Below are 17082 nucleotides of genomic sequence, written 5' to 3' on the forward strand. Positions count from 1 at the left end.
CAGCCATTCATGAAAGGTGGTTTCCTAGTCCTCATTGCAGCTGCCCCTGCTGGCATGACCTGGTTTAGAGCAGGGCAGGTGGCACTGGTGTGTTTGGCCTCTGGATGCAGCAGAGGAAGCCAGAATTTTCTCCTTCCTGCCGCGCTTCCACAGGGCACGTCCTCTGAGTGGCTGCCCCGGTCCCTCAGAACATAGCTGACCACAGCGTTAGCACTTAAACGGTTAATTAATGAACCGCTCAACTTGTCACCTCACTGGAGTTTCTCATCCATCCCGCCACCCCCATCACAGCACAGGAACCACCTAAATGTCCCACACGTCTCTCCAGTACACACATATACTCTCACACACATGTTCTCTCATACACACACACACACACACACACACACACACACGTGCCAAAGGCAGCGCACATTTGCAAGAGCCAGTGTGACCCAGAAAAGTCCCTGATGGGAACCGGGGGCAGCTGCCGCTGTGAAGCTGGGACCATCTGTTCTTCCTGTCCATTCTGAGGCCTCCAGCGGGGCCTCCCTTCCCTGCAGGGGCCCACCTCAGCTTGCTAGACGGAAGGCCTGATTTTCACCAAGAGGCCTCTTTTGGAGTCAGGGCCTTTGGAAATCGCTCAGAGACTGAGAAGGTTTGGGAAGAGAGGTCAGGGCTGCTCACCAAAGTGGGAGGGTGAGCCTTTCCCATTGGACCCCTGGCATCCGCTCTGCTGACCTTGCCCTGGGCCTCCTGCCCTCGTTGCTCACCCTCATCTCCAGCTCTGAGGGAGTCCAAAGAGCATGTGACCCCGTGGGAGGGATGGAAGGTTACCCAGTGGAGGAGGTGGGAGGTGGCCAGTGGGCTGGCGTAGGTGCAGAGGGACATGGTGGGCCAAGACTGTGTCTGCAGTGCCTTGAGAGTGGAAGAAAGCCTCCCTCCCTGCCATGCACGTGGCCTTAGACGTGTCCCTGAGCCTAGCATCATCCCCTTGCCCCTCAGCCCAGCCAAGGGCCCTGTGCAGCACCCCATTCAATACCATGAGCTCATTCCCTTGCCCTACCCTGGGTGGCAGACTGACCCCACCCTGACGTCCTGTTTCTTAGACACCCCCGACCATGCCCCGGAGCTGGCTGGCCTGTCCCTTCATCACCCAGAGAAGCAGACACGCAAGGTTGGAAAGGCCTAAAGACCTGGGGACCTTTGGGAAGGGGGGGCCTGAGGCCACGTGGGTCCCTGCTCTGCCCAGACCACGTGGCCAGCAGCAGCCATTTCACCTGGCCCCTGCCCTGGGCTCCAGTGCCAGACCCATGTAGGCCTGGTGAGTGCAGAGCCTTTCAGATGGGAGAGGGGCCGGCCCCATGCCTGTGTCTTCTCTGTCCTCCCAAGGTTGACATCCAGCCTTCCTCAGCTGCCAGGTCTGCTCCAGAGTGGCTGTTTGTCATCAGCAGAGGGTTTTCCTTCTGGTCACAGAGCCAAGTTTCCCTGAGCCAGTGTCCTTCGTGACCGTGGCTTGGAGCAGTGTGTGTCAGGAGGGAGGCAGCTGTGGCATGCTTTGTTCCTCTATGGATACAGGAGATGGTTGGAGAGATGGTACCCAACTGAACCTCGGGTTCTTATCTTGGCTTCTTAATGTGTATCAGGCCAGGAGTTTGGCACCTTGGTTCCAGCATCGCTTTGCCACTGGCCAGTGGGGTGACCTTGGACAAGTCACATCACCATTCTGGGCTGCAGGGTGTTTGTGAGAGGTCCCAGGCCAGGGGCCAGCTCTTGCCCCGGAGGCTGCCTTCATTGCAGTAGGTGTTTTGGACAAGAGTTGGGACCTCAGTTTCCCTTGGGATTAGCCATTTTCCACTGATGACTTGATGGGTATGAAGTGCTACCATAGGGATATGTCTCCTGGAAAAAGAAAGATCTACAATAAGAATACCAGGACCTACTGTGTGCCTGGTGTCCCGCTAGGCACTTTTGTAGCTTTGGCTTATTTAAATGTTACCGCGTCCCCGAGGCGGAGGATGGTCCTCCCCATTTTGCAGGTGAGGACACGGAGCCTCAGCGGTTCAGTGAAGTGTCTGCGGCCTGGCTGGCTGCAGGGCATGTTCTTGACCAGGAGGTTGACAGCTCCTCTCGGCCGTCTTTGATCCTCGGAGCTGGAACATGTCTTAAAGATAGGGCTGGGGCCAGCCCTGTGGCTGAGTGGTTAAGTTCATGTGCTTCGCTTTGGTGGCCCAGGGTTTCACTGGTTCGGATCCTCTGCACGGACGTGGCACCACTCATCAAGCCACACTGAGGCAGCGTCCCACATGCCACAACTAGAAGGATGCACAACTAAAATATACAACTATGTACTGGGGGGATTTGGGGAGAAAAAGGAAAAATAAAATAGGCCTGCAGGGTTGGCTCACAAATGGGAAACTGAGGCCCAGTGAGGGGAAGTAGCTGTGGCGGAGCTGCAGTGGCAGGACCGGGCCTGGAACTCAGGGCCCTGCTGTCCCAGTGTGCCCGTGGACACCTCCCCCAGGGATCGTCTGGCTCCAGAGCCGAGAATGCCCCCTTTGTGCCAGCACAATCTCTGATGATACGCGGGCCTCCCTGCTCTGAAAGGCCCAATTGTCGCCCTTTGCGTGGAGCTGGGCTCCCCACCCTCCCGCCCCCGCCCCTTCCCGCTGTGGGGCCTTTTGTGCTCCTGATTTCAGCACAACAGCCGGGCTGTTGATCCAGGAGGCTCAGCGTGACTGGGAGAGGGCGGCGTGCCAGCGCTCTCTCTTCCTGGGGGGATTGTCCCGGCCCAAGCTGGGAGGCAGGCCCTGCCGTGGGGCCCAGAGTGCGGCGGTGATGGAGACAGGCCCGGGTGGGAATGTGGAGGCCTCATGTCTAGTCCTGGCTGGGCCCCTAACCACCCTGCTCTGTGACCTGGGGAGGGTCAGCCCCCTCTGGGGGCCTCAGTTTCCTTATCTGTAACACAAGGGGTCAGATGGTAGACAAGAGTGGAGAGGAGGTCTGGAGGCCACAGGGAAGGCTCAGCTCAGGCCTGTCTTTGGAGGTGGAAGGAGCGCCAGGCTGGGAATGGGGGCGGCTGAGTCCCAGCCCAGCGTGGCTGCTTCAGAGCCGGGTCCCCCAGGCAGGGCCGCAGCCCCTTGGGGCCTGGCTTGTCTGATTTGTAAAGGAAATGGGGTGAATCACGCCTGCTGGGACACGGCAGAGGGGCTCCGGCATCAGGGGGCATTGGGGGCAAGGAGAGCGTGTGTGGGCGGGGAGGCCGTGGTGCAGCGTGGGGAGTGGACGAGGGCCCCGTGCAGGCGGGGGTGGGGGCCACCCGGCCGCGTGGGCACTCCGTTCCGGTCCAGACTTCTGGGAAATCTTGGGTTGGACTCCGGGGGGGGAGGCTGTGGTCCTCTTCTTTTATAATTTCTCCATCTAAATAGACCATCGACTTTCTGAATGACAACATTCGAAGAGGAATTGAGAACTACTATGACGATCTGGACTTCAAAAACATCATGGACTTCGTTCAGAAGGAGGTGAGCCAGGTGTTTTGGGTCAGAGATGTGCCTCCCATGCCCTTTGCCCCCAACTTGGGACCCCGCTCAAGAGGGTGAGGGTGAGGGCTCACGTGGCTTATTCATTCCTAAAGCTGGTGGCTGGCCAAGTTGGGAGGCAAGAGTGGGCCACGGATGGCCACCAAGGATGGGAGCACCAGGGCCTGACCTTCTCAAACAGTCCTCTGTCTACATGCCTGTCTGGAATATCCTTGCCCTGTCCCTCTCCAGTTACATGGGCTTCCCCGTAAAAAAAAGAACAAGATCAGGTGTAGCTACAAGCTTGCAGGCTCCCATAGTGCCCCTCTCCAGTGGGCAAAGATGCTCCTTCCTTGAGGTGGGAGTGACCTCCAAGCCACCCAGTTTAAAGTGCCCTCTGTCAAATCCCTTCAGTGACGGGGAGCTCACTCCCTGCCAAGTCAAGGACAGCAGGGATGTGGCGAGAGCTCTTCCCTGATTCCACTTTCCCCCATGTCAGGGAACAGAACAAGACTTCCCCTTTCCTCCATGACACCTCTTTCAATGTGGTAACTGTCATTTTGGGATGCCATCCCTCTCCCCCAGGGTCCACCCAAGTCCATTGGTGCAAAAACTGTAGCAGGTGCCAGGGCAGTCCCTGCCCTCCGTGGCTTTGACATGTCCGTCTCATTTACTCCTGGGCCCCGGGTTCCTCATCTGCTCAGGGGACTCTAATTAATGGTCCCTTCCTCTTGGAGTCGCGGGGAGATGGCCTTGCTTATTCAGAGGTGCTTAGAGTGGAGCCAGGCATGCGGTGAGGCTGTGAGCGTCAGCTGGGGGCTCCTCAGCGTCCTCTTCTCCTGGGTGAGGAGGAGCCGGGTGTGAGGGCGTGGTCCGCTCAGCCCAGGCAGCACATCATGGGACATGATCTTGGGGGCCTGAGCTGGCCTGGTTTCCCATGCCAGCCCTCAGTGGGGACCAGCATGTCACCACACCCAGGGTCACCCGCAGTGGCCACTCCCTTGGCTTAAGCCTTCACTGTGGTCACGACAGGTGCACCCTTCTCTGCCAGAAATGTGCTTGCCAACTCTGGCTGTCGGGTGGAGCAAGATGTTTTTGTTGGAACCAGCCATCGGCTGGCTTGGGGATTTCATTTCTCCCGGGGTGGGATGGGAGGTGGCTCATGTTCATTGGGCACTTGCCTGGTGCCAGGCCCTATGCTGAGTGCTTCATGCACGGCCTCTCTTTGTGATCCTCAGCTCAGCTGTGCAAAGCTGGCATTGCTCTTCCTGCTTTACAGACAAGGATCTGGGGCCCAGAGAGGCTGATCAACTTGCCCAAACTCACACAGCTAGGAGGGGTGGTGTGAGGATTTGAACTCTGATCTGTCTGATTGCAAGGCAAATGCCCTTTGCACTGCACCCCGGAGAGGCACTCCCAGGTCCCCAAGACTCATAGCCTAAAGGGCTCTGTGGAGACTCTGAATCAGTGTCTGCCTTCTGTTTCTACTAGGACCTCCAACCATATGGCTTCCCTGGTTAAGCCCTCCAGTGACTTCTCATCACTCACAATGCAGTCCCAGTCCCCTGCCTACTCTGGCTGACAAGGCTTTGCACAGTCCAGCTTGTGCAGCACCCTCAACCTCATCGCCTCCATTCTCACTCGCTCTGCTCCAGACACACTGGCCTCTGGCACCTGCTGCCACACTGGGCCTTTGCACGTGTTGACTGGCTTTTCCCTGTTCATGTTCCAGATTAAATGTCATCTCACAGCCTTTCCTGGCCTCCTAACCTTCAGGCGCCCTCCCCGCTCCTTGCCCCATTTTTTCACCTCCCTGGTTCACAGCGCTCTCACTGGCCTTTCAACTAGTTGGTACTCTCCATCTCCTCTACCAGATTCCCCCTGCATGGGCAGGGCCGTGTGCCTTTGTTCACCCTCCTCTCTCAGTGCCCAGAACCGTGCCTGGCACATGCCAGCACCTCGGTAGAGTAGCTGCTTCCCCCAGGTGTGGCACCATTACGGGGGAGATGCAGGGAGGAGCTAAGCTAAGGGGAAATGACACTGGCCTTTGAGTCACTTGGGTCCTGAGCCCAGGGCAGGATGTGAGGTGTGAGTGCCCCTTTGCTAAGGGCAGGACAGGCAGAGCTGGGGCTGGTGGGGGAGGGGCAGTGTGGTGCAGGGGCCCTGGGTTGTGGCGGCTTGCATAGAATCCCAGACTCTGGGACCCTAAAGGCCACCTTCTTAGGTTGAGCACCTGCACTGGGGACATGAAGATGGAATCCGGTTAAGAGGAAGGACTTTCCCTCTAGAGTTTTGTCACCACCCCGATATCCCACCTGGAGGCTGCCCAGCCTTGGCTCTCACACCTCTCCGGTGATGGGGTGCTCCCTCCCTCCCGGGAGGCCAGGCCGCTTTTGGAGAGCTCTGACCTGATGCCCTGCAGCCTCATCTGCTCCCTGCCAGGGGGACCCACATCCTAAACTGCAGTGTCTCTGGCAGGGCCCGCGTGCCACCTGCCGGGGCCTTGGCCGTGACACTGGTTCCCTTCCCTGCTTGCCTCCTCTCTCAGTTCAAGTGCTGTGGCGGTGAAGACTACCGAGACTGGAGCAAAAACCAGTACCACGACTGCAGCGCCCCCGGGCCCCTGGCCTGCGGTGTGCCCTACACCTGCTGCTTCAGGAACACGGTACCCACCGCTCCTGCGGCCGCCCCCACTGCTCAGGCACCTCCCTGTCTTTCGGGACAGGGGTGGGTGGGGGGTGGGAGGGGCAGGTGGGAGGTGGTGGTCCCTGCCGAGGCTTCCTGAGCCTCAAGGGGTACAGCTGGGGGTGGGGGCCTTCCCTCTATTAGGAGTGGTAGTTAATCATACTGAATGCTTAGCAAGTGCAGACCTGCTCCGGGTTCCTGACTCCTAACTCCTTTAGTCCTTTCCACAGCCCTGGGAGGTAGGTGCTGTTATCTTACCACTGCACAGAGGAGGAGATCGAGGCGCCAAGAGGCTGGGTGCCCTGCTTAAGGTTGATAGGGCTGGGATGGAATGCAGGTGGCCAGCATCAGAGCCATTCTCTGGGCTGCTGGACAAGCTAGGCGAGAGAGGGAGAGGGCTCCAGGCCAGGGGACTAAGCAGGGCTGGCTGGCTCTGCGGCCTTAGCTGGAGGGCCGGAGCAGGGCCTGCATTGCGGGCAACTCTGGTGGACTTTGGGCTTGAGGTCCTGGTGATCCTCAGCAACAGGGCACTTGGAAGAGGGTCTGGTGACATGAATGCCAGCCTCTGCCTCTGCCCAGCAGGACCCTCTCAGCTCTGGCACCTCCTGAGCCACTTGGGAGGCTGTCCTGTGCCGTCACTGCGTACGAATGAGAGGGCTCGTCAGCTCTCTGTGTTTGACTCCTGTGTCCAAAAACTGCCTGGTTTCTGGATTGGAACGAGGCAGGCAGCTTTGCAATTACTCATGGCCCGAATAGTCATGGAAAATTTCTCTCCTGACAGCTCCACCATTCTGTGCCCACTGCTGGATTCTGTAAACCCAGCAGCTGCTGGTGGGGGTGGGGGCCTCGCTTATGAGTCAGGGATCCAGTGCCAAGTGCACTAGCCCTAAAAACGCGCGGGCCGGGAGCGGGGGTTGGTTGGGAAGTTTTAGCCGCCATTTTAGGGTAGCTCTCTGGGCAGGGGGAGTGCTGGGGAGGAGCCCAGTGTTTGCAGAGAGGCCTGTGGGGGTGAGCCTGAGCTTCGTCACCCAGGGCAGTGGGACCGAATGTCCAACTGGAGATGTGAAAGTCCCACTTGTATTCATTCATTCATTCAACAAATATTTACTGAGGACCTGCTATGTGCTAGATGTAGTTCTAGGGGTACAGCAAACACACAGAGAACTCTCTGCCCACACAGAGCTGAGGTCCTGGTGGGGAAAATTGACAAAGGAAATAAGTAAGTGAAAGAGACAGTGTGTGAGAAGGTGATAAATGCTAAGGATAAAAGTAAAGTGGGGTGTGGATTGCACTTTCAGATACTGAGAAGGTGGGTTCTCAGTCAAACCCTGAAGGAAGTGAGGGGGTAAGCCATGTCTATCTGGGGGAGGGGCACTCCTGGCAGAGAGAATAGCAAGTGCAGAGGCCCTGAGGTGGAAATTGCTCTGGTGTGTTGGAGAAACAGGACAGAAACCAGCGTGGCTAGGGCAGAGGGGGCAGTGGACAGTAGCGGATGAAGTCAGGGAGGTCATTGATGCCCCGAAGGCTGCAGTCAGGAGTCTGGTGTTCCCTTACGTGAGAGGGAGTCAAATGACAGGGCTTCAGTGGCCGAGTGGCAGGTATGACTTGTGCTTTGCCAGGATCACCTTGGCTGCTGTGGGGCAGAGGTGGATGCGGAGAGTCTGATTAGGGGCCAGTGCAGCGGTCCAGGTGTCAGAGGCTAGGCCGCCTGGGAAGCGGACTCTGAGATGCTGGTTAGTGGTCAGGAGGCTGAGCAGGAGGTGCTCTGAGGATCAACTCCTGTAAGGGAGGTGACGGAGGCAGGGCTGGGCACAGGTGAAGGTGACCGACGATGCGGTCTCAGTGGGAACCACCGCTGAATCTGTGGGTGATCTGGAAGGATCCCTCAGAGCTGCCCGGTGCTGGGCCCGGGGGCTAGGCCTTCTCACTCCCACAGTGACCAGGCGTCACGTGGGGACAGTGTCCTGCAAGCAAGGGGACTTGCTGGCTCTGTGCAGCAGAGAAACAGAACCAATAGGATGTGTGCGTGCGTGCGTGTAAAGAGGTTTGTTGTGAGAAACGTGCTCATGGAATTATGGAGGCAAGCAAGTCCCAAGGTCTGCAGGGTGAGTCGGCAACCTCCAGGCCCAGGAGAGCCAATGGTTTGGTTCCTTCCGAGTCCGAGGGCCTGAGACCCAGGAGAGCCGATGGTGCAGCTCCTGTCCGAGAGCCGGCAGGCCCGAGACCTAGGAGAGCGATGGTTTAGTTCAGGTCTAAAGGCAGTCGGGCAGGAAGAATTCTTTCTCATTCGGGTTTTTATTCTATTCAGGCCTTCAACTGGTTGGATGAGGCCCACCCACATTAGGGAGGGCGATGTGTCTTCCTCAGTCTACTGATCTAAATGTTAATCTCATTGAAAACACCCTCACAGAAATACTCAGAAAAATGTTTGGCTAAATATTTGGGAATCTCAAGGCCTGGTCAAGTTGACACATAAAATTACCCATGTGTGACAGTCGCCACGGGGACTGACGGCTAAGGGCTCCCGCTGGCAGGGCTCCCAGCCGCCGCACGGGTTCTGGGCAGCTCCTCACAGTGTCCACCACACCAGTTAGGAGAGGACAGAAACTTAGAGTCAGGTGGTGGCGGTGGTGGGGGTAAAACATGGTCAGACTCGGCTGTGTTTTGCGAATAAGCCAACAGGATTTGCTAACAGATCAGATGTGGGAGGTAAGTCAAAGAGAGAAATCAAGGAGGACTCCCCGAGTTTGGCCTGAACCACAAGAAAGGCAGGGCTGCCGTTGCTTAGAGGGGAGGACCGCAGGGAGGCCAGCTGGGGGACCAGGAGCTCAGTGTGGACACAGGGAGCTTGAGAGCCTGGGTGACATTCCAGCAGGGCTGTCAGAGGAAGTTAGATGTAGGAGTCTGGAGCTTTGGGGAGAGGTCCAGGCTGGGAGTATAAACATGGATGCTATCTGCGGAGAAAGGGAGTCTAAAGCCAGCATCTGGATGGGGACATCAGGTGAGGAGGTGTTCACCTGGTGGGGCTGTCTCTGGTCCTGGGTTACAAAACTGCTCCGTCCTTCCTGTGCCACCACACCTGGATGGTTTCTCTAAATGTGAAAAGAAAATGACAATGTTTCCTTCCTTGGTAGAATCTGTTGCATTTGTGTATGAATCTATTTTACATTATCTCGTTCAACCAAGGATCTGAATGAGCACATAGGAAGTGCATAAAATAAGAAACTAAAATAAAAAGAAATAGGGTCATGGAAACTATATTCTAAAATGGGAGGGCTAGACGACAGAGAAAAGTGTAAATACTGATAGGCAGGCCTAAAGGGCTTATGGAATCACCGGAAATGAGGCCACGTTTGGTGGCTTAAGGCTTCCTGGCAGCCTCAGGAGAAAGGGAGAGATGATCTGTGACATTGTTACTGTTCAACAGAAGAAAACACACCAGTTCCTCAGGGAAAGTCACTTTTTTTTCTCAAAAAGAAATGTCTTCCTCCTGGCTTCCTATAGAGGATTTGGGGGGGCATTTGTCTCTCCCCTGAGTGGGAGAGAATTCTTCCTGCCTTCACACGGGACTGCCCCTCCAGCCCTCCTGGTCCTCCCTGGAGGATGTGGAGCACCATGGCCTGCAGTGATGCCCCCGAGCCTGTTGGGGTGGCGGGCAGCCTGCTTCTACACTGCTGGGCCTGCTTGCGCTCATGTCCAGTTTCTGTCGATATGCACTCCCTTATTGTTGGCTACTCCTTGGGGGCCTGTCTCTGAAGGCCTCTCTCCCTCCTATTAGCTGCTCAGACCCCAGATAACCCACTCATCGGTCCTGCGTCAGGGTGAGAGAAGACACATGAATGACCCTTGTGAACGTGGCCATATCCGTCTTTGGCTGCCCGGGAGTCCCCTTTTCTGACTTCCTGCCTTGTGGCCCTGTGCCAGGCAGGAGAGGCCGCTGCACAGCTGGTCTCAGGGCCTGGAACCTTCAGCAGAGCCTCTGGAATCTCGATTCTGTGGTCAGACCCAGGCGGATGACCGTGGATGCATCTTACCCACACCCCTCCTTGGAGGGGGACTCCCCTGGCAGGGGGAGGTGAGTCCCGCCGGGGCCTGAAGAAGGGTTCTGGGCTCCAGGTGTGAGGGAGGCCTCTGCCAGCTGCAGGTCTGCTCCCTGAGGGCAGGGCCCGTGGGTCTGCCCTGAGGACTAGAGCCACGGTGAACAGTGAAGTTACTTTTGTCACCTTCTTACACACCATATGGTTTAGTTAGTTATTGTGTTTATTGTCTTCCTTTCTAGAATATAAGTTCCATGAAGGCAAGGACATGTTTTGTTCTTCTGCATTCCAAATATCTAGAACAGTGATTGGCGCATAATTGATGCTCAGTTAATACTTGTTCAGTGAATGACTGAATGAAGGCACGGATGAGGCAGAAAGCCCCGCTCCCATTGTGCTCTCATGAAACTGCTCCCAGGCTTGACCCTCTCCGTGGGGGTCACGTTCACAGCCTGGACGGGCCCCAATGCTGGCCGATGCTCAGTGGATGCCGGGCGATGCTGGGGCTGAGGGCACCGGGAGGATGGTCTGGACTGAGGGGGTGGTTTTGCCCACACACCAGCCCTGACATTTAGGCTGATCTGGATGACGTCCGAGGTCCAACCCGCTCCTTTGGAAGGCGAGTAGATGCCCGCCCTTGCCTTTCCGGAAGCGGGACCTTGCACACGGTCACTGCAGGCGGCGTTCCCGTGCTCTCTGTGACTGGCCCTGGGATCGGCACGTTATGTGTATATCTCACTTTATGCTCGAAGCAGCCCCATGGGGCAGATTCACTGATCACCACTGCTTTATGGCAGAGACCAAGGAGCCCATTCATTCATCGCACAAGTACTTAGTGCGTCCATGTGCCGGTCCCTTGGCAGCACACCTAAGGCTGGTCGCAGAGCTCGTAAGTGGCAGAGCAGGATCTGGACTAGGTATTGTGATGCCAGAGCCCACACCGCCACTCTGCTGACGCCTGTGACACCCTGACCCCACAGCAGCTTCACTTAGATGTGGAGGGGCAGGACCAGGCCATCTAGCTTGCTCTCTCCCTGTGGAAGGAGGAGACGCACAGGGGCACAGGTGGTGATGGGGAGCGCCCTGCCAGCTGTGAGACTTAGCCTGCTGGGAGGGATTGAGGGGTCTAGGGCCCATCATGGCTCTCCCTGCGCTGAGATGAGTCACCAGCTGGGAGCTCCTGAGAGCAGCTCTCTTCCCAGGGAGGAGCTTGGGCAGCCGTGTGCTCAGAGACCCCAGCCTTGCCCTCAGGTAAACCACAGCTGGCCTGGGTCCCAGCTGTGGTCTGAGGTTTATTCCTTCATAAGAGCTGGTGGAGCAGAAACAGCCCAGCCCTGACCTCAGACGGGGCGTAACAGCGTCTGCAGAGCCGTGCCTCAGGGGAGGCCGCAGCAGGGCACCCTAGGGCAGCTCGCTTTTCTCTGGATTCCTAGGCTGCCGCTGTGGAGGACTGGTCCCCCACCCAAATGCCATGGAACTGGGCCTCCCCCTTTCCTCCCTAGGCATTTCTTGGAGGCGGAAGTTAAGATGCAGACTCAAGCCAGACTGCCTGGGTTGGGGATCTCAGCTCCATCCAAACAGACAGTGCAACTCTCTGTGTCCCAGCTCTTTCCATCCATAAAGTGGGGAGAATACTAGTGTCTTTTATAATAGCACCATGAACAGTTAGCTAATACACATTTCTATTTCAGACAGAAGTTGTCAACACCATGTGTGGCTACAAAACTATTGACAAGGAGGTAACGTCTTTGAAATCTCTTTCCTCCAGAAAGGTTGCTCTTCCTGTCCAGTCCCCAGGGGATTGGAGGGGTTCCTAGGAGTGGGGCTCCTGGCTGCTGAGATTTCCCAGCTTGCCTGGCTGCGGACAGGAGCCAGGGACTGCCGGGGGTTTCCGTCCCTACCAGTCAGGGAGCCAAGAATCCCGGCAGCCTGGGAGAGGCCACCTGCCAGGGTTTGCCTGTGTGGGGCACGCCTGTATGCCCAGCTGTGCTCACCACCAGCCTGCCTCTGCCCTTGGAGCCACCAGCTTGCAGATGGCTCACACTGGCCCCCTCAGTCCGGGACCTGGAGTCCTGGAGGCAGAGAGCCCTCTGGAGGATCCCCCTGGGTCAGCTTCCTGGGCAGCTCCCCTGGACGAGGAGAGAAGCTGGGATGGTGCTGAGAAGGGACTAAAAATAATGATGACTTGAGATGCCTCTGAGTAGTGGTTCTCTGAGGTCCCCACACCTGCAGCAACAGTACCCCCAGGCACATTCTTGGGGTGGGACCCAGCAGGCGATAGGACACATTTAAGCTGGAGAGCCCTAGACCAGCAGTGGTTCTCAACCCATCAGACCCGCTGACCAGTCTTTATAATAAACACTTGGTAATGCCCTATTTATTATCCCCAAATGTAGTTCACAGGTGATGTAACCGACCAACACACCTAATTTCAAAACAACATAATGATCTAGGGTAAAAGGAAAAATAAAATAAAACCATTTACAACCATATGACATAAATCAACACGTAAGGCTCAGTGCTGGATGGAGTCAGCAGAGGACACAATGAGGCAGGCCGGGGTTCGCACCCACGGGGCAGCTGATACCCAGGGGGTGTTATGTTGGCAGCTTGCCTGCCATGGGCTTTATTGTTGCCATTGGCATTGTTTTTTGAAAATGGTGAACAATTCTTGATAAGGTTCAGAACAAAATGAAGTATAACCATTCCTTAATTTACATAGCAGTATTTTTGCAAAATTCAGTGCATAGTAAAACCACGCAGAAAACACTGGGTTTTTATGTCCCTGGAGTCAGGCTTTCGGCTGATAACCATGGATGGGTTTTCACCCACACGAAAGCCTAGGGGACACCTGAGAGGCAGGCAGGGCAGTTGTTTGTGGAACAGGATTGTCCTTAGCTCTGAAGTCCCTCAGCCTCCGACCCCATTGCTGCGGCAACTGAAGTGCCACCATTGTGCCCCCAGCGCTCTCTAGGGAGCAGTACTGCCTGTTGTGTTGAGACCCAGTGGTCTAGAGCCACCTTCTCACATTGCATGTGAGAAACTGAGGCCCAGAGAGGTTGAGGGACTTGCCTGGACCCTGAGTGAATGGCAGAGGGGGGATCTGGCAAGGTGCTCAGCCAGTCTCCTCCCCGGCAGCGCCTCAGCGTGCAGGACGTCATCTATGTGCGGGGCTGCACAAACGCTGTGCTCATCTGGTTCATGGACAACTACACCATCATGGCCGGCCTCCTCCTGGGCATTCTACTCCCCCAGGTGGGCTGGTCCTCCCTCCACCCGGGGCAGGGAGCTGGAGGTATGGGTGGCGGGCAGACTGTGGGTTCAGATAAAGTGTGGCTTGGTGACTATGGAGAGCAGAGAGGTGCAAAGGGGCTGGGTGAGGAAGGCTCTGCACCAGCAATCTGGGCTCACCCTGGGAGGGCCGGAGGGCGAATGGCGATAGCATGGCTTGTAAAGCTCTTCCAGGTGCTTCACGGGCACCGTCTCCTTCAGTTCTGTGAGGGGAGGGGGGTACTGTTATGCCCATTTTACAGAGGGGCAAACCGAGGCTCGGCAAGGTTAAATGACTTGCCTGAGGTCCCCCACATCGTGAGTGGCATAGCTGGGATGGAGACAGGAATCCCAGAACGGAGGAGCCTCTGCTGACGGGGCACCGAAAGGTCTCTGGGATTTCCTGGAAGGGGCAGAGGCGGGGCCAGGCTGGGCTGCTGGGGTAGTGGAGCGCTGGGGGGAAGCCTGTGCCCTGGGGGTTTCCCAGGTGACTGTGTGAGTGCACGTGACTGACTGCCCCGGGGGCTGGGGACTGCAGAGGCCACCCAGGTCCCCAGCGGCTCTCACCGCCTGCCCCTTCTCCTCAGTTCCTGGGGGTGCTGCTGACGTTCCTGTACATCACCCGGGTGGAGGACATCATCATGGAGCACTCTGTCACCGACGGGCTCCTGGGGCCTGGCGCTAAGCCCAGCGTGGAGGCAGCAGGCACAGGGTGCTGCATGTGCTACCCCAATTAGGGCGCGGCTGGGCAGCGGCCCCATCAGGACCACGCAGGGCACCCGCACAGGCCAGCGTGAAGGCTGGAAAGGACCGTGGCGCTGACCCGACTCAGGCCTCCTGGGCCACTGCGTCTCAGGGGCGGACCCGAGGCCCTCCGGCCGGGACTCTGCCAGCCCAGGCTGCTGGGTGGGGGCCACGAGGGCGTCCCTTCTCCAGGCCGGGCCGCCGGGGAGGGGAGCTCAGTGCCCGGCCTGGCGGGTTCACTCCTGACAGTGTCTTGGCTGGTGGTGGTGCCTCCCCAGGAGGGCAGTCTTGTAGCGATTTGTAAGCAGGGAGGGAGCATGTGCCCTGTGCTGACAGAGGGGAGGAGAGGGCAGGGCCCGGCCCCCAGTCTCTGGGCCACGCCCTGGAGGCCAGGTTGGGCCCATTTCCCAGCCTTCCAGGTGCCTTGAGCCCTTCCCAAGGGCTGCAGCTTTGCTGACCCTGTTTTTTATGTGATTTTTGTAACATTCATTTTGTACACAGTTAACAGGAGTTTCTGACTAATCACAGCTGGTGTTTCCCACGCGCACCACTCTTGCGCCTCCCAGCCAGTTTAATTAAACAATAAAGACATGATGTTTTTTTTAGGTCTTTCATTTGTGTTGTTTGGGTGGGGAGAGGGTGAGGAAGCCCTCATCGTGAACTTGGCAACGCCTTTTTGGTGCAAGGATGGAAGGGGGCCTCCCTGGGGCCCAATTTGGGACACTGAGGCCTGGGAGGTGGGTCAGCAGCGGGCCCGAGGCTACCTGCTCCGGGTTTGGAGTGGCCTCTCCCGTTCTTTGGTGTTACTACCTAAAGAAATGGCTTCTCCTAGCTGTGCGTGTGCACTGGCCTGGAGCCTCCCGTGCCTGCCCTGCTGCTAGGAATTCGCTTGTGGGAAACCTCAGGGGAGGAGGCAGAGATGACAGTACCTATTTTACAGACTGGGAAACTGAGGCCAAGCCACCTGTGTCGTGAGGCTCCTCCTCCGGAAAGTGGGGCAGATGGGAACTAGGAAAGTCCGGGGTCCAAGAAGGAGCAGTGCTCACAAATGCACCCACAGCTTTAGAACCAGAGCCACTCTCCCTCCTGCAGCGAGCAGCTTGTTCCCAGGAACTGGCGCTGGGCAGAACGTCACTCAGTGCCAAGCAAAGCTTAGTGCCGACTGCCCCCTGCTGGAGACAAGCGGGACCTGCATGCAACAGTGTGTCGTCGTCCGTGCGTGCACGTGTGTGTGTGTGTGTGTGTGTGTGTGTGTGTGTGTGTGGGGTGGTGTGTGTGTCCTATCCCCACCCCGTCCCTTCCCCCCGCCCCGAGCCTTCCTGCCTCAAGACTCGGGTTCTAGATTTTCTGTGAGGTTCTTAGTAGAAGGACAATAGAAATAAAACAGCAAGAGCCCAAAAGTTGAAGATCTAAGGATGTTAGGGAACTGCCCATCACTTCCAGGGGTGAAGTGGTAGGCTGCTTGGTCTGCCATGCGTACCAGCCTGAGTTGTCTGATGTGGATGTAGGAAAGGGCTGGAGAGGTTTTCAAAAGGATAGAATAATGCAACAACAGCAAACACATCAGCGAGTATACACTGTGACAGGAACTTGTCTGAACATCTTACACATGTTAACTCCTTTCATCCTCACAACTGTATGTGGTGCTTCTTGTTATCTCCATTTTATTGATGGAGAAACTGAGGCACAGAGTGGCTAAGTAACTTGCCCAAGGCACATGGCTGGTTGTTGACAAAGCCATGACATGAACCCAGGTGGAAGCTCACTGGGCTCTCAGCCCTCTTCTGCCACTGTCACCTGGTGTGGACGTATGGTGCCAGCGGTGCAAAACCAGGGACAGCTGCAGCCCCACCTGCAGCCCCTCCCATGGGGGGCCATTGCAGCCACTGCCAGAGCCTCTGGCTGCTCCGCACTTTCACCTTTGGACACAAGGCCAGGTCCAGCTCTGTGTGTGACTGTTGGCCTCGTGGTTCTCTGGCTCGGCTGTTCTCTGAGGAGTCGCTGTGCTCAGAGGGAGGCAGCCGTCTCTGGGGCAGCAAGAGGGAGAGGCACTGAGGGGTTGGTACTGCACTGAGTCTACTTGTCCAAAGTCACTTTACCCTGGAACCTGGAAACCTCTGGGCACCTCATTCTCCCTCTTTCCACGACCATGCACAGACACCCCTCTACCTCACCCAGCTGCTTGTGTGGACCAGGAGTAACAGGTTGGTGCCCACAGATGCTGAGCTCCAGGGGACATTCCTTTTTTTCTAAACCTCAGCCACTCACCCCTCCAGAAAGCAAAACGGAACACATGGAGAGGACTTCCAGTCCTATGCTTGGGGAAACCCCAGCTGTTGCATCCTTTTGTGCTTAAAAGCCAATGACATCATCTTGACCCCTCAACTCACAAGGTGGAAGAATGACCCTCAAAACTAGTCCTTTTCCCACACCATGGTACACACAGAAAACGACGGTATTGCTGCAGCCCACCCATATTTGTGAAACTAGAGGAGATTTGTGGGCTTTGATTTGGACATTTTTTGTTATTGAATTATAACAAAAACAGAAGAATAAGATGCATTAAGAAAGACTGGCTCGGGGCCGACCCGATGGCTGAGTGGTTAAGTTCTTGCGCTCCACTTCGGCGGCCCAGAGTTTTGCCAGTGTGGATCCTGAGCCTGGACATGGCACCGCTCATCAGGCCATGCTGAGGCAGCGTCCCACATGCCACAACTAGAAGGAACCACAACTAAAATATACAACTATGTACCAGGGGGCTTTGGGGAGAAAAAGGAAAATAAAATCTTAAAAAAAAAGACTGGCTTTGTATAAAAATTCCAAATACAAGATTCTCCATATTTTTA

At 56.6% G+C, this 17082-nt stretch overlaps 1 protein-coding gene across 5 annotated transcripts in view; it reads left to right on the forward strand.

Annotated features, from left to right (window-relative positions):
• Positions 1 to 14841, forward strand: part of TSPAN15 (tetraspanin 15) — a 53219-nt gene extending 38378 nt beyond the window's left edge. For 3 of the 5 annotated variants that reach the window (XM_070611890.1, XM_070611904.1, XM_070611908.1), the window contains 5 exons: positions 3408 to 3503; positions 6049 to 6165; positions 11914 to 11961; positions 13361 to 13477; positions 14080 to 14841. In XM_070611890.1, the coding sequence (XP_070467991.1) occupies positions 3408 to 3503; positions 6049 to 6165; positions 11914 to 11961; positions 13361 to 13477; positions 14080 to 14229 (528 nt within the window). In that variant the 3' untranslated portion in view covers positions 14230 to 14841. Of the gene's footprint in view, positions 1 to 3407; positions 3504 to 6048; positions 6166 to 11913; positions 11962 to 13360; positions 13518 to 14030 lie in introns of all 5 variants that reach the window. The other 2 variants (XM_070611900.1, XM_070611895.1) reach the window with 2 other exon arrangements.
• The last annotated feature ends 2241 nt before the right edge of the window (positions 14842 to 17082 follow it).

This window comes from Equus przewalskii, chromosome 1 (genome assembly GCF_037783145.1).
Source record: "Equus przewalskii isolate Varuska chromosome 1, EquPr2, whole genome shotgun sequence".
Taxonomy (NCBI): Eukaryota; Metazoa; Chordata; class Mammalia; order Perissodactyla; family Equidae; genus Equus; species Equus przewalskii.